General features: G+C 47.8%; 1 protein-coding gene across 5 annotated transcripts in view; it reads right to left on the reverse strand.

Annotated features, from left to right (window-relative positions):
• NCK2 (NCK adaptor protein 2) overlaps positions 1-13,723 on the reverse strand; it is a 156,033-nt gene that overhangs the window by 22,807 nt on the left and 119,503 nt on the right. Inside the window, exon 1 of one of the 5 annotated variants that reach the window (XM_023211308.1) lies at positions 11,387-11,571. The exons of the other annotated variants lie outside the window; for them this stretch is intronic. Within the exon in view, the coding sequence (XP_023067076.1) occupies positions 11,387-11,462 (76 nt within the window). The 5' untranslated portion in view covers positions 11,463-11,571. Of the gene's footprint in view, positions 1-11,386; positions 11,572-13,723 lie in introns of those variants that run through there. 5 annotated transcript variants of the gene reach the window in all.

A 13,723-nucleotide genomic window follows, 5' to 3' on the forward strand; every position in this document is an offset into this window, starting at 1 on the left:
TACAGGTGCCTGCCACCTCGTCCGGCTAGTTTTTTGTATTTTTTAGTAGAGACGGGGTTTCACCGTGTTAGCCAGGATGGTCTCGATCTCCTGACCTTGTGATCCGCCCGTCTAGGCCTCCCAAAGTGCTGGGATTACAGGCTTGAAGATAGTATAATTTTAAGTGGCAAATAGCTGAGTTGGATTTAAAGGTAAACTACACTTTCTGCTTTTGTGGTGATTTGCAGCATCAAGCTATTGGATCTCTGATCACAAGTTTTATTTTTATTGATAATAAGCACGTTTTAACTTTCCTGAATAAGATTACAGACATTAAAGATTGGGTTCTAACAAAAGCCTGAATATGTCATCCATTATTAATGTCAGCAAATTTAAAGTCAAAATCTTTTATATCCTTTTTCAGATGAAGGGATGTTTTAACAGATGACTTTAAAACATGCTCCGGTTGTCATCTTCCAGCTGGAGTTCTGGAGATTTCAGATAAAGTGTCAAACAAACTTGGTACTTCCGAAACGTATTCAAGCCAATTCATTTAGGCAGGGTGCACTCAAGTTTTGGGAGCTCTGTGGCAAAATCATTTAATTTTTGCTACTGATCAGATGTGTAACGTAAACCAAATTTCATCAGAAAGCTTCTTTTTATTGAAAACGCTATTTTTGCTAAGAATGGAGATTATTGATCTCTGGGGATTTCCCTCACTAGAGTCAGGACCTATTATTAAAGTCAGCTAAATATTACGAAAAGCTTTTATTATTAAATACTATGGAGATCTGATAAGATCTGATTATGGTATAAAGTGACTAAAGTACATTTCCATATAAGAGTTAGAATATAACTCATGTTCAGCTCAGCTTCTAAGAGTTTTTGTGTTGTTGTATATTAATTTAATTTGCATCTGGTTTTTTAGCTATGCTGCTAAGATCAGCTTCCACTATTCAGAGTGTGAAGGGCAAAAATTTATGATAATATTTCAACAGGTAAAGGGAAAAAACTCAGATTTACTCAACCTAAGGATTTTTTGACAGGGCGGCCACAGGAGATTAATGTAGTGGTTCTGTTGTCTTGATCTGTTCAGAACCCTTTGTCCCTTCTCTTAGTCAAACAAAATTCCTCTCTGAGAAGGGCCCCATCTCACCCCGAGCCTTCCCCCGCCTTTGCTGGCCATGGGGGAAGGCCCATGACTCATATCTATGTAGTCAGGGCCCTCCTGGGACCCTTGCCAGAGTCATGGGGGAAGTACCATCCCATGGAGGACACGGCCAGGGCTGCAGCAGCATCTGCCCACGCGGCAGAGGTTCATGTAAGGAGTGAAGGGCAGACGTGAGCAGGGAGAGGCTCAGAGAGACAGGCCCCACCTAAGAGTTGCACCCCTGGATCCAACTGTACTTCTCCATCATCTGAGCCAAATTCTCCTTTTCTTTTGTTCCCCTTCAGTTACTTTTGAGTTGACTTTCAGTCACTTCGATTAAGAGCCCTGAAAAATTAAAACCACCCTTCCGCCAGCCTCACTGCTCCTCTCCCAAACCATCCCCCTTAAACGAGCCAAACTGTTGATTCCCATCTGAAAACGTGGTATATATGGGTGAGCTGAAAAGAACACAGTGACAGTTTTTGACCAAGGGGTTTGGGTGCGGGAGTGAGGGTGGTGGTGGTGGTGGATCAGCAGACATAATTTGTAGCTGGGTGGCGTGCACGTTTCCTAAGCCTGAAGAATCTGGCTTAAAATATTTAAAGTCTTTCTGCTGTGCCCCATCCTTAGGAGCAGGGGCTCCCTCTGAACCAGCCAGGGCCACTACAGCAGAGAATGCCACAGTCCTCTGGAAGCTGATCTCAACACCAGTAAAAGAAGACTTAAAATATTTACTGCAAGAGTAATAATGAGAAACCTGTGATGCTGGGAGGCCACATCCATTAAGCCTCACAGACCAACACAACATAGCCTCGATTTTCTGGGGGCTCTCAGAGTTGACTTAGGGTGGGCCCACATGAATTCACTGGGGATAGTATTTTAGGCACAGTGGTCAGAGAAAACTCTGAGAGTGGCTTATGGACTTTTGGGTACAAATCGATTTCAGACAAGGTCCAATTTAAGTCGGAAGAGACTCACGCACAAATGCCATCAGCTAGCTGCTTCGGCTGACACCCATTCCTTTTGTCACATGGAGACTCAGACATGACACTGACTGGTGGCTGAAGATGATGGAACTGGGGGTGTGGCACCTGGAAAGACAGTGACCTTTCCTGGCAGCCGGGTGAGGGCACCAGATGCCGCTGGTCTGGCCCCACCCAGGGTCACAGCACACCTGCCAAGACAGGCAGAGGACAGGCGCTGCTAACGTCCACTTCCGGGAAGGGCATCAGAATGTACTCACTGCTCAACAGAGGTGTACCCGGACGAAGGAGAAAGAGGACTTGCTTACTTTTTCGGAGAGTTCTCTGTATCATTTCTGACTCCTCCCTAGCAACAGATGGCATTTAAGGTGCAAAAACTTTCAGAGAACTCTTAACAGACCATGATGCTCTACAACCCTTCCTGCAACGCTGTCCCTTGGCTCTGCCATGAATTCACACTAGAACACCCACAAATGCCACCTCCGGCTGCACCTTCTTTCTTCATTTCTTCAGAGTCCTCAAGAAGGGTTCTTTGTTCATTTGTTGTTTAATGCTCGGCCTCAGGGAAAGTGTGAAGAACCTATGCAGCCTCCTAAACCTCACAGACTAGTGCGATAGAGTCAGTGACACAAACCCAAGTTGCAGATGATGACCAATGGTGACAATCGCAATAAAGAGGAGGAGGTTAGGGAGGACTTCCCCGAGCATGTCTCTTTCGGTCCCGCAGGGCATGGAGGAGCTCAGGTGAGGACAGGAAGTACACGTGGCAAGGAAGACAGGCTACACCACGGCTGTGAGCAGAAGGACTCGGAGCCATTCAGAGATGTGAAGGAGGTGTTAGGGCTACAGTGTGGAAAGCAAGGGGACAGGGTGCAGGACAGGCCTGGGGGCGGGGGGGAGTGGGGACAGCGTGCAAGCAGCAGTAGGCACCGTCAGCTGATCCCGTAGCTGCAGAGAGGGATCTGGGCAGGGCAGAAGCATAGAGCTCTCCAGCTGAGGCTGGCAGAAACATGTCGAGCAAAGCAAAAATACTCGTCCACAGACCTTTCTCTTCCAAGTGCCCTGCTTGCAGAAAATAATCTCACCATTAAGAACTGTATATGTTTAAGGAGGAAGAAATTCTAAATTCCTGACCACCATGGAGAAAAAGCAGTAAATGCACTCTTGACAGCTTCCCCAGTCTTCCATGTCCCTTTTGGGCACCAACTTCCCTTGCATGAAATCTCAGCCCATCTCCAAAACTGTCCCTTCCGGTTCCTGTTGTCAGGCGTCACGTAGTTTCCTCCCTGCTCTCTGAGGTCCTAATCGACCTTACGAAGTTGACCCAAGAAACTTTTTACCTCTAGTAGTTTAAATGCAGCTTTATCAAACAAAAACCAGGCTGGGGCGGTGGCTGATGCCTGTAATCCCAGCACTTTGGGAGGCCAAGGCAGGCAGATCACTTGAGGTCAGGAGTTCAAGACCAGCCTGGTCAAAAGGGTGAAACCCCGTCTCTACTAAAAATACAAAAAAATTAGCTGGGTGTGGTGGCACATGCCTACGATTCCAGCCACTGGGCAGGCTGAGGCAGGAGAATCGCTTGAACCTGGGTGGTGGAGGTTGCAGTGAGCTGAGATCGTGCCATTGCGCTCCAGCCTGGGCGACAGAGTGAGACTCTGTCAAAAAAAAAAAAAAAAAAAGGGAAGGTAGGAAGGAAGGGAGGGAGGGAGGGAGGGAGACAAAAACCATTATCTTTTTCAAAAGCTTAGCAAATCCCCATCTCCCTGAGGAGACTGCAGGCAACATGGTCTATGGGGAAACAGCACTGGTCTTCCCTCCACAGTAAAATGAGGGTTGATCCCAAAGCTCGTGGAGCACCTTGATTGGTAACCAGCACTACAATAACTTGGTGAAGCACCTGAGAGCACCTTGCCTGTCTAAAGGCCTGCCTCCCGCAGGCTGTGGGAGCGCTCACTGGTGCTCGTCTCACCATCCTCCTCATCTCTCTGTATTTATCTCCCTGGGAAGGACAAACAAAGTCACCATCGTGGCCTCAGATCTGGGCATGGAACAGGCATTCAATGCACATCTGCTAATTAATAAATCCCACTCACTGTCTCATCACTGCAATGTCACATGCACTCATCAGCCCCTCCAGGCCTGTGTCTGCAGCAACAGGCACCTACACTGCCAGGGGTGTGAGTGAAAGTAGCAGGCCAGGATCACCATGAGCAGACCTCCCAAGCACACACTACGCTGACCCTTCTCTGCAGCTATTCCTTCCTCCTTCCTTCCACAAAGACCCTACTTTGTGCTGGGCACTCACGCACCCGTACATCAGTGATGCCGCTCCTAGGATGGAAAGCACTGCTGTCGCTGGGCTGTGTCTGATGGCTCCGTGGTACACTATTTCCCGATCCACCGCAAATTTCCCCAGACTGGAATAACCTAGGATATTTACTTTTTTTCTTTCTTTCCTTTCCTTCCTTCTCTTCCCCTCCCTTTTCTTCCTTCCTTCTTTCCTTCCTTTCTGTCTCTCTCTCCCCCTCCCTCCTCTCCTTCCTCCTTCCCTCTCTCTCTCTTTTTCTTTCTCTTTTTCTCTCTTTCTTTCTTTCTTTCAGACAGGGTCTTGCTGTGTCACCCAGGCTGGAGTGAGGTGGCGCGATCTTGGATGCAACCTCCGCCTCCCAGGTTCAAGTGGTTCTTGTGCCTCAGCCTCCCAAACAGCTGGGATTACAGGTGTGTGCCACCACCCTGGCTAATTTCTATATTTTTAGTGGAGATGGGGTTTCACCATGTTGGCCAGGCTGGTCTTGAACTGCTGACCTCAACTGATCTGCCTACCTCAGCCTCCCACAGTGCTGGGATTACAGGTGTGAGCCACTGTGCCTGGCCTGCTTTTATTATTTCTAGGCATGCATACCCTATAATGAAACACTCTACTGTCTACCATTCAAAATCCCCAAGTTCAGGAAGGGACTGCCACAGGATGGCAGGGAGGAAGGAGCCTCATGCGACAGAAGGGAGTTGCCATCCCTGAGGGAAACCCTACGCAGCCACCCTCCTGGGTGGGGGTTAGGGCTGCTGGCGCCCCTGCCTCCTCAGCCTCCAGCTGGCTGCTCTCTGAATGGTAGGGCAGGGGGAGCACCTGTAGGGCAACTGCTTGGCCCCGTGGCACTGCGATCTCACTGATGGACTTCAGCCCGTACAGGTGGGGCTGAGTGTCTTCTACCATCTCTATGTGCAGGCAGTCCCTTTGCCAGTGGGTGGTGACACCAGGAGCCAGCTCCGAAAGGGAGGTGTTGGGACAAAGGGCCCACCCTGCCGACCACCACACAGGTCCTTGTGTCCAGGGCTCTGAACCTGACTTTCCACTCCAGTCATAAGAAAGCCCATTCCTTTGTGAGCAGGCAGGCAAACAAAATGATGGAATATTTAAACCTGAAAAAAGAAATGGTCTAAAAGTATAGAATTTTCTCACAAATGTGAAAGTCAAATGGGAACACAGATGCCAATGAAGAGAATTAAAAAATTTTTTCATTATAATTTTTAATTAAAAATACATATTTAGTACCTCTCAACACATATACTGGATCCATGAGCCCAAGCGTTTTTGAATATGCAAAAGAGTGTACAAGACGCGGCAAGGATGCGACACGGCATTCTGGAGCGCTGCTTAAACTGTCAATCCACTGGCAAAAGTTCAGTACGCCTGCCGTTCTCCAGGACCACACCTGCTCAGGAAAATGAAACGTGACGAACACACAAAAAAAGACAGCACATTCACCGGGGACTACGCGGGTGGCACGTGGTTGGCAAGGACACAGCCGAACCGTCCTTGCGCCAGCTTCTCAGAACACGCTGGAGCCCAGCCTCTCCGCCTCCTCGTGCTTGCTTTGGCACTTTCTGTAACATCTCTCTGCATCTACATGGCTTCATCTGTAGCACAAGGACACCGCTGGTACGCGTGGGGCTGTCGTGAGGGCCCCATAACGGAGGACGGCACTTAGTGGGGTGTCTGACATGCAGCAGGAGCTCAGGTGATGGCTGCCATTGTGTGTTGTCATCCTCATACCAGTTCACTGTTATGGCTGGGGACACAGGCAGGATTCGGTGTGGCACTTTCTCAACAAGGTGTGCACACACCTCTATCCTCTCTGAAAAGCTCCTGGGGGGTGAGCCTCAGCTCACTTCTGCTCTGAGGGTCAGGAGCAGCTCAGACGTGAGGGCACCTATGAACAGGCTAGGGGAAGCACTGTGGACTCATGAGGGGGTAAGAGAGGAGTCCCGTTTCTCAGGTAAGGGTGGGCTGCGGGGCTGGATCGTATGCTGCTTTGGATGAACAAGGTTACTGAGACATAAGTGCTCTGGAGTGCCTGGGTGCAGTCCACCTGTTCTGTGTTTTGGAGAAGGGCCTTGATGGAACTGGGCTCCAGCCTCCAAACCTGGGCTGTGAGGAACCCACTCCTGGCCTTGCTGTGAGGCAGATCCACAGCCCTGGCCAAGTCGCTGGGCTGGCCTGGGCCTCAACTGCTTCATTTTCATAGAAAAGCGCTGGGTCAGGCTATCGCCTTTCCACAATTCTACAGATAGTGCAAACTATCGACGAACTTCACTTTTTAAACATAACCGTGTATTGTAGGCTTTGAAGAAGAAAAAAGAAAACCCACAGAAGAACCACAAGGAGATCAAGTGGTCCTTTTGGACGCCACACAGCCAACCTTTGTCATTGCTGAATGAACTTTCTTAGCACACCCGGTTAAACATTATAGATTTAGTCAACTTCAATTAGCGGCATTAGAACAAACTGCATGTTTACCACTAATTCATCTCTACTTTAAAAACACCCACTTGTAAATTTCACAAATCAGACAATCAACAACTATGTTCCTTAAAAAAAAACAAACACACAAAACCAAGCAAGATTCCCCATAAACAGCTGCCTCAGCATGGCCTGCGTCCAGGAAGAAACACAGGCCACCCCAGCCTTTAACTTACAAACAGTTGCCCTCTGGGTGGCTCTCACAGCTGTGGGGGTCACTGAGGACAACCTGAGTGTGTGCACAAAATCTGTGAATTCCCAAATGGAAGGGGAAGTTATAAAGCAAAACCCACACCAGCCTGGAGGAGCTGATCACACGGACAGATTTCTGGGCAAAAACTGACGTGAGTCAATGCAGGCGGATGGGCAGAAAGACACCCAACTCCACCCATACTTGCCAAGGTCCATCAGTGACACCAAGGCAGCACGGGCCATGCAGGAGCCCTACAGATGCCCACCTGCTTGCAGGCAGGCAGTTTCACACATCAAGCCAGTAAACGAGCGCTCTCTCCATAGCCTCACACCTGCTTCCAGGAAACAGACACTAAAATGGAATACAGCAAAGGAACATTTTGGACATATGGACAGCACCTAAAAAAGAGAGCACACCGTATGGGTAAATGCAGACAGAAACAGGCTAGGAAGATCGTTCTCTAATTCCCTGGCGTATTTGGTTCACGTTTCTTTATTCGTAAACTTCAAGACTCCCGCCTGAGTAACTCAAGGTAATCAGTTAGGAAGGGGTGATCTTTAGGAAGCTGAAGCAGGGTGAGATCATCTTAACAAGACGCAACCAAGATGCCAGTTTCTGGGAAATGCTCTGCCTGATGTTTTGCCTTTCACCAGAACATGACTGGCTCTCACCAGCCAAGTGCACACAGCATTGTGGATTCCATGCACCCCATGGCAAACTCCACACCTGATTCTCCTTAGTATTTCAAGGGTACGGACCCCACCCTCACTTCCCAGGGTCTCTCCTGCCTTGTCCTCCATTAGAAATCTTTTTAGACAATCCGTATCTATTTTCTCTTGAAATATCCTCCCGCTAATCTGTTGTGGTTTGTTTCACATTTTTGGTTCTAAATATTTGGAAGCTATTGATACACAAAAACAAACCCACATTTATTTTGGGGTGTCTGGCACCACAACTACTGCCGAAGATTCCATATTATGTGGGCCCTTCCTATTATGAACAATCTCGCAAGACAGAATTTTAATGAATTCTAAATTCTGATACATTATATTTAATTCATGTTCATACAATGGCAAATTGTACAACAGAGACATGAAAAGTAAACGTGAAGTGTTAAATGCATCTCTGAGAAGCCACAGAGTCCCTGTCTTTGCGTGATAAAGAGACCATAAACAATTTGTCGGAGAAGCGGAACATTTAAAATAGAATTAAGATAGCTTAATTTTTTTCCCCTTATGTTACATACAAACATTTCGAGGGCAACAGTTTGGCTCTGTGCTGATCTGAAAGGAAAAAGTGGTTTCTTGGAGAGTGGCTTAGTTTAGAAAGCATGTCTGAATGGTATGTAGGATGATTAACAGGAATTTTCTCATTCCTGAAGAACATTCAACTCAGAAAAACAAACTACTTCGAAGACAAATGCACCATAAAGAATCAGCTTCTCCTTTTACATGACTCACAGGATATAAAAGCCACAATGAGCATCACAACCACTCAACACCCAGGAAACGTATATACCAAAAATTACTGGGTACATCTCATTTCCAGCCTGTGTCAGGACCAAGTAACCAGGGGAAAAGCCTGATGTTTTCTAGACCAGGGGTCCCCAACCCCCCAGGCCACAGACCAGTATCTCTGTGGCCTGTTAGGAATGGGCTGTACAGCAGGAGGTGAGCAGTGGGCTGGTGAGCATGACCACCCGAGCTCTGCCTCCTGTCAGGCGGTGCAGCATTAGACGCTGATAAGAGCGCAAACCCTACTGTGAACTGCGCATATGAGGGATTTAGGTTGTGCACTCCTTTTGAGCATCTAATGCTGACGATCTGAGGTGGAACAGCTTCATCCCGAAACCATCCCCCGGCCTCCTGCCACGATCCGTGGAAAAACTGTCTTCCATGAAACCAGTTCCTGGTGCCATAAAGGTTGGGGACTGCCGCTATAGACGAAGTGCACTGTGACAGCTAGTACTGATAACAGCAAGAAGTCGACTGTGTAACAGGATCTTGATTATATACGTATTAACACTGGGAAAAGACACACAATGTTGACTGTGATTACTTCTGAGTGGTAAGATCACAGGGCATTTACTTTTCTCCTTTATGCTTTTCTATAGTTTCCAAAATTTAAAAATAATATCCCGGCTGGGCGTGGCAGCTCACGCCTGTAATCCCAGCACTTAGGGAGGCCAAGGTAGGCGGATCACCTGAGGTCAGGAGTTTGAGACCAGCCTGGACAACATGGAGAAACCCCATCTCTACTAAAAATACAAAATCAGCCAGGCACTGGCGGTGCATGCCTGTCCAGCTACTCAGGAGGCTGAGGCAGGAGAATTGCTTGAATCCCGTAGGCGGAGGATGCGGTGAGCCGAGATTGTGCCATTGCACTCCAGCCTGGGCAACAAGCATGAAACTCTGTCTCAAAATAATAATAATAATAATAATAATAATAATAATAATAATAATAATAATAATATCCCTGTCTTTAAGAGTGAAGACAACTGATTAATAGTTTTATAACACTCAGGCATTTCAGAGATTACGATTCTGAGGAATATCTGTTTGCAGAAAACTGTGCCATACAAATAAACTGCTGACAAAGATGGCTGAAGATGACTCTTGTGGCAGTGGCACAGGTGTGCTGACAAAACTGCTCCCAAATTAAACACAATTACAAAAAAGGAGTACACTCCTATGACACTCAGCTTCTCAGTTATTTTGATTAATGGCTCTTGCTCACCTCAACATTAAGGAACCAGGAAAAGTTACAAAGACGTGAATCCCTAGGGGCCAGGGAGAAGTGGGGAGCTGTTTCCTTAGCATTTTGGCAGCTAGTGCAAGGGCAGCAAATAACCTCAACAGTCTGTGGGTGGGAGTCGCCAGTATTGACGCCTAGCAGGAAATGTATCTCCCTCCCACCACAATCAGCACCCCCAATTCCTGAGACTGAAGAGTAATCAGAAGAGGCGGAGTCAGGCCACACTGGGCTCAAGTGTCAAACCCAGCAGTACTGTGTGTTCTTGGGCGCCTCACTTAACTTCTGAGTCTCAGTTTTTTCACATGCAAAATGCGGCTATTATGATTTCCCGAGTAGGCTCACTGTGAAGATGAAACAAAAACACATTCCGGCCAGCACCTGTCACGGTACCGAGCACACTTTAGGCACTCGAAGAGAAATCATTATCATGGCCCATTCGCTGGGAAAACGCGTGTGAGACTGGTTTGGGGGACTTGGTTTATAGGCTTTTCTGCTGCATGAGCTTTCTGTTTGAAGTCACATACTCCTCAGCAGGGAGGGCAGGGAGCACTCATGCTGGCTGGGGGAGCCTGAGGCCCTGACACCAGCTACCACGAGGCCTCCTGCTGGGGAGGGCTCCGGTGACCGCGTTTCACTGTTTTTTAGTGTGAAGGTGCTTGTGTTATTTGGATGGTGTTATTCCAGTGTTATTCTTTCCAGTATTTTTTGGATGGTGTTAACTGCATCTAAAGTCATCCATTTGCAGGGAACTGTGTGTGTGTGTGTGTGTGTGTGTGTGTGTGCACATGTGAGCTAGAGGTTACAGATCTTTCCCATGGGTTTGGAGGGCCAAACTCGTGCCTGAAAGGGACAAGGAAGAATCCAAAAGAGGAGAGGAGGCCGGGGCCAGTGCTTAACATGAAAGAGACTGAATGCCCGGCTGACGTGCCGGCTCTCCGAGGTAGGCCCTGGATTACATTATCATTACACATCTGAAAATGAAAACTCACGGACATAAAGGAAGTATGTCCTAAGGATCATTGTGTGTCTCCCAAGCCTGAGATTCACACCTGCAGCCTTCTCTGCATCCTACTGATGTACCCTAACCTCAGACTGCACTAGGCGCCATGGCTCAGTCTCCTCTTGCTTCCTCCACTCTCTGCGCCACTCTGTCGGCCCTTCAGGCTGGAAACCCTTGAGTCATTCTAACACTTCCCCGAGGGAGGTGTTCCCCATCCAGTCAACAGAGTCCTAGGGGTTTTCCTTCCAAATCTCCCTCTTCTCTTTTCTCCTCCATCCCCACAGCTGAGTCAGGGCTTGGGATGTCACCCTGGGTCACTCTCGGGCCTTGTCCCCCACCTCCCACTGCCAGGCTCAGGCCCTTCCAGTCGTGTCCTGAAGACAAGAATCAGGACCCCTGCTGGACACCCCAGCACTCACCTCCCCCTTAAGCCCTGTGGAAACCCCCGAGGGTTCCTTTTTCACACCCACGGCCTTTCCGGTGTGGCATGCCCCACCCCAGAGGCTGCCCCAGCCCTCTTGCTCACCCCAGTCTGGCTGGCTCGCCGAGGCCTTCCCACACCTGTGGGTTTCCGTCGACCCATCCTCACGTGCGCTCTCCATCCCCTCAAATGAGACCCCACATCCCCTTGCCAAGTCTCAACCGTGCTCAGAGTATCCTTCACGTGAATGACTTCCTTCAGTTCTCAAAAACTTTATAAGACAAGCAGTCACGTATCCTGTTACACAGATGACGCAACTGAGGCTCAGAAGATTCAACGGCTTGTTCAAAGTCACTCAATGATTAACAGTAGTAGGTGGTGAAGCCTGGATTTGAATGCAGGTGATGGAAGACTCCACAGTCCGTCCTCCTGCCCGCGATGCTACGTGCTCTCTGAAAGCACAGGTGCCCGAGCTGCACAACTCAGCCCTAGTTTCCCATGGGACAGGAAGGGACAGTGCTATTGTCTGAATGAGGACTGTCCATCCTGTGCCAGTATGATTTTCCCAATTAGATTACAAATACAAGCTTCAGAAAGTCAGGGACTAAACCTTATCCTTCCTTCACATCCCAACCATGTGAAATAACATCTGACCAGGCTCCCCCTTCTGATCGGAACATACCCTATTATACTGCGGTACTCGCTGCATCATGCCTGCATCCCTATTTCAAAGGCTTTGGTTACTGTTCTCAAAGGTCACTCACAGCAGAGAATGCAGTGGCTCAGACGGGATTTCCAAGGGATAGAGAAAGGGACAACTGAAGCTTACACTCAGCTTCCATGAGAACCAGGCTGTTGCATGTTACCCACATGTCATTTCAGAGATGAACAGCTCTGCCCTTCTTGAGACCTGTGAGAGTATTTATAATCACGATGACAGACCCTACAATCCTATAATGCCGAAATGAGAAGTTCCGATGTCCCAGCAATCACAGAGGCTGTGAACCTAGGAGCTCAAAACAGCCTGGGGTGACCCAGCAAGAAGCAGAGATGGTTTTCACTTGCATGCTGGGGATATGGAGCGAAGCTTGATGAATAATTAGAGAAAGTTCGGAATCAGGTACCGTTAGAACCATTCTGTGAAGCATCAGCTGGACACGTTGACATCTGGTGTTATTCTCATGGTCTAGGTCCAACTGTAGCAGATACTCCATGACACTTTCTGGCCTCTTAAAGGCTTATGCCGAACTTAGGGCACTGCCCAGGCACAGCAGGAGAGCCCAAGTCTCCGGACTACCAGCCAGCTTTACAGCCTAGGGTAGTCTCTAAACCACTGCTGATATGTCTATTTGTTTTAGAGCACAGGGAAATTACAAAAATGACGCAAAAAAACATTATTTTCCCCAAGCCATTTGAGACTAAGCTGCCAAGACGATGTTCCATTACCCAAATACTTTATGTGTATTTCCACAAATAAGGGTATTCATCAAAATCAGTTAATTTATATCAATACATGATTAACATCTAACCCTTGAACCCCTTTAAGGCTTGTTAGCTAGTCCCGAGGTTTCTCATTTCTAAAACAAAGAAGTTGGTATAATTCTGACTCTGGGACAGAGTCCCCCCAAATGTACAAAGCGGCCTACCACTAAATCCAGATAGTCAATTTGGTATAGGAAAAATATTCAGATTAGATCTCGTACCTATGACTGCTGTGTTCTCAGGCTTAATTTTTTCATCTGTGATTAGTAACACTACTGAGGCTGGCCTGGGGTGCTATTACATATTTTCATAGGAACTGACATTTTCATAAATAGATGTACCATGTAACTAAAAGCATCTTGCTTGACTATTCTGGTAACCTGGGTCTTTGATCTAACTAAAATCAGCATGCTTAGCATGAAGCACAGGCTCAAGACCAACCCCCTTCCCACTAGTCTGAAGCCCTCGAATTCTTCCTAGACATAATTCTAGAGTCTTTACTAGTGATATAAAAAAAAAAAATGCATGTAAGTGTAAGTCGCTTGGTAAACTGCAAGGTGCTGTATAAATCGCAAGCTGTTGCTGCTCTCATCACACGTATTTATGCAGACTAACCCTAACTAAAGGGCCTTTAGCTACCCTGGGCAGAGCTGCCTTCTCTGATTCCAGTTTACAGTCCGATACCCTGATCCCCGCCTGCTACTTCTTGTAGCCATTATGCAGGTGGAAGAAAGTAAAGAGGGGAGTGGGCGGGAGGGAGGAAAGAATTCCAGGCCAGTCTGATCTTAAGATAAATTGTTGAGCATGATTCTTGTGGTAAGCCTTGGTGTGCTTTAAAATGAGAGAAACTGGCTGAGTGTGGTGGCTCACGCCTGTAATCCCAGGACTTTGGGAGGCCGAGGGAGGTGGATTATTTGAGGTCGGGAGTTCGACACCAGCCTGGCCAACATAGTAAAACCC

Source organism: Piliocolobus tephrosceles, chromosome 15, assembly GCF_002776525.5.
Source record: "Piliocolobus tephrosceles isolate RC106 chromosome 15, ASM277652v3, whole genome shotgun sequence".
In the NCBI taxonomy this organism is placed as follows: Eukaryota; Metazoa; Chordata; class Mammalia; order Primates; family Cercopithecidae; genus Piliocolobus; species Piliocolobus tephrosceles.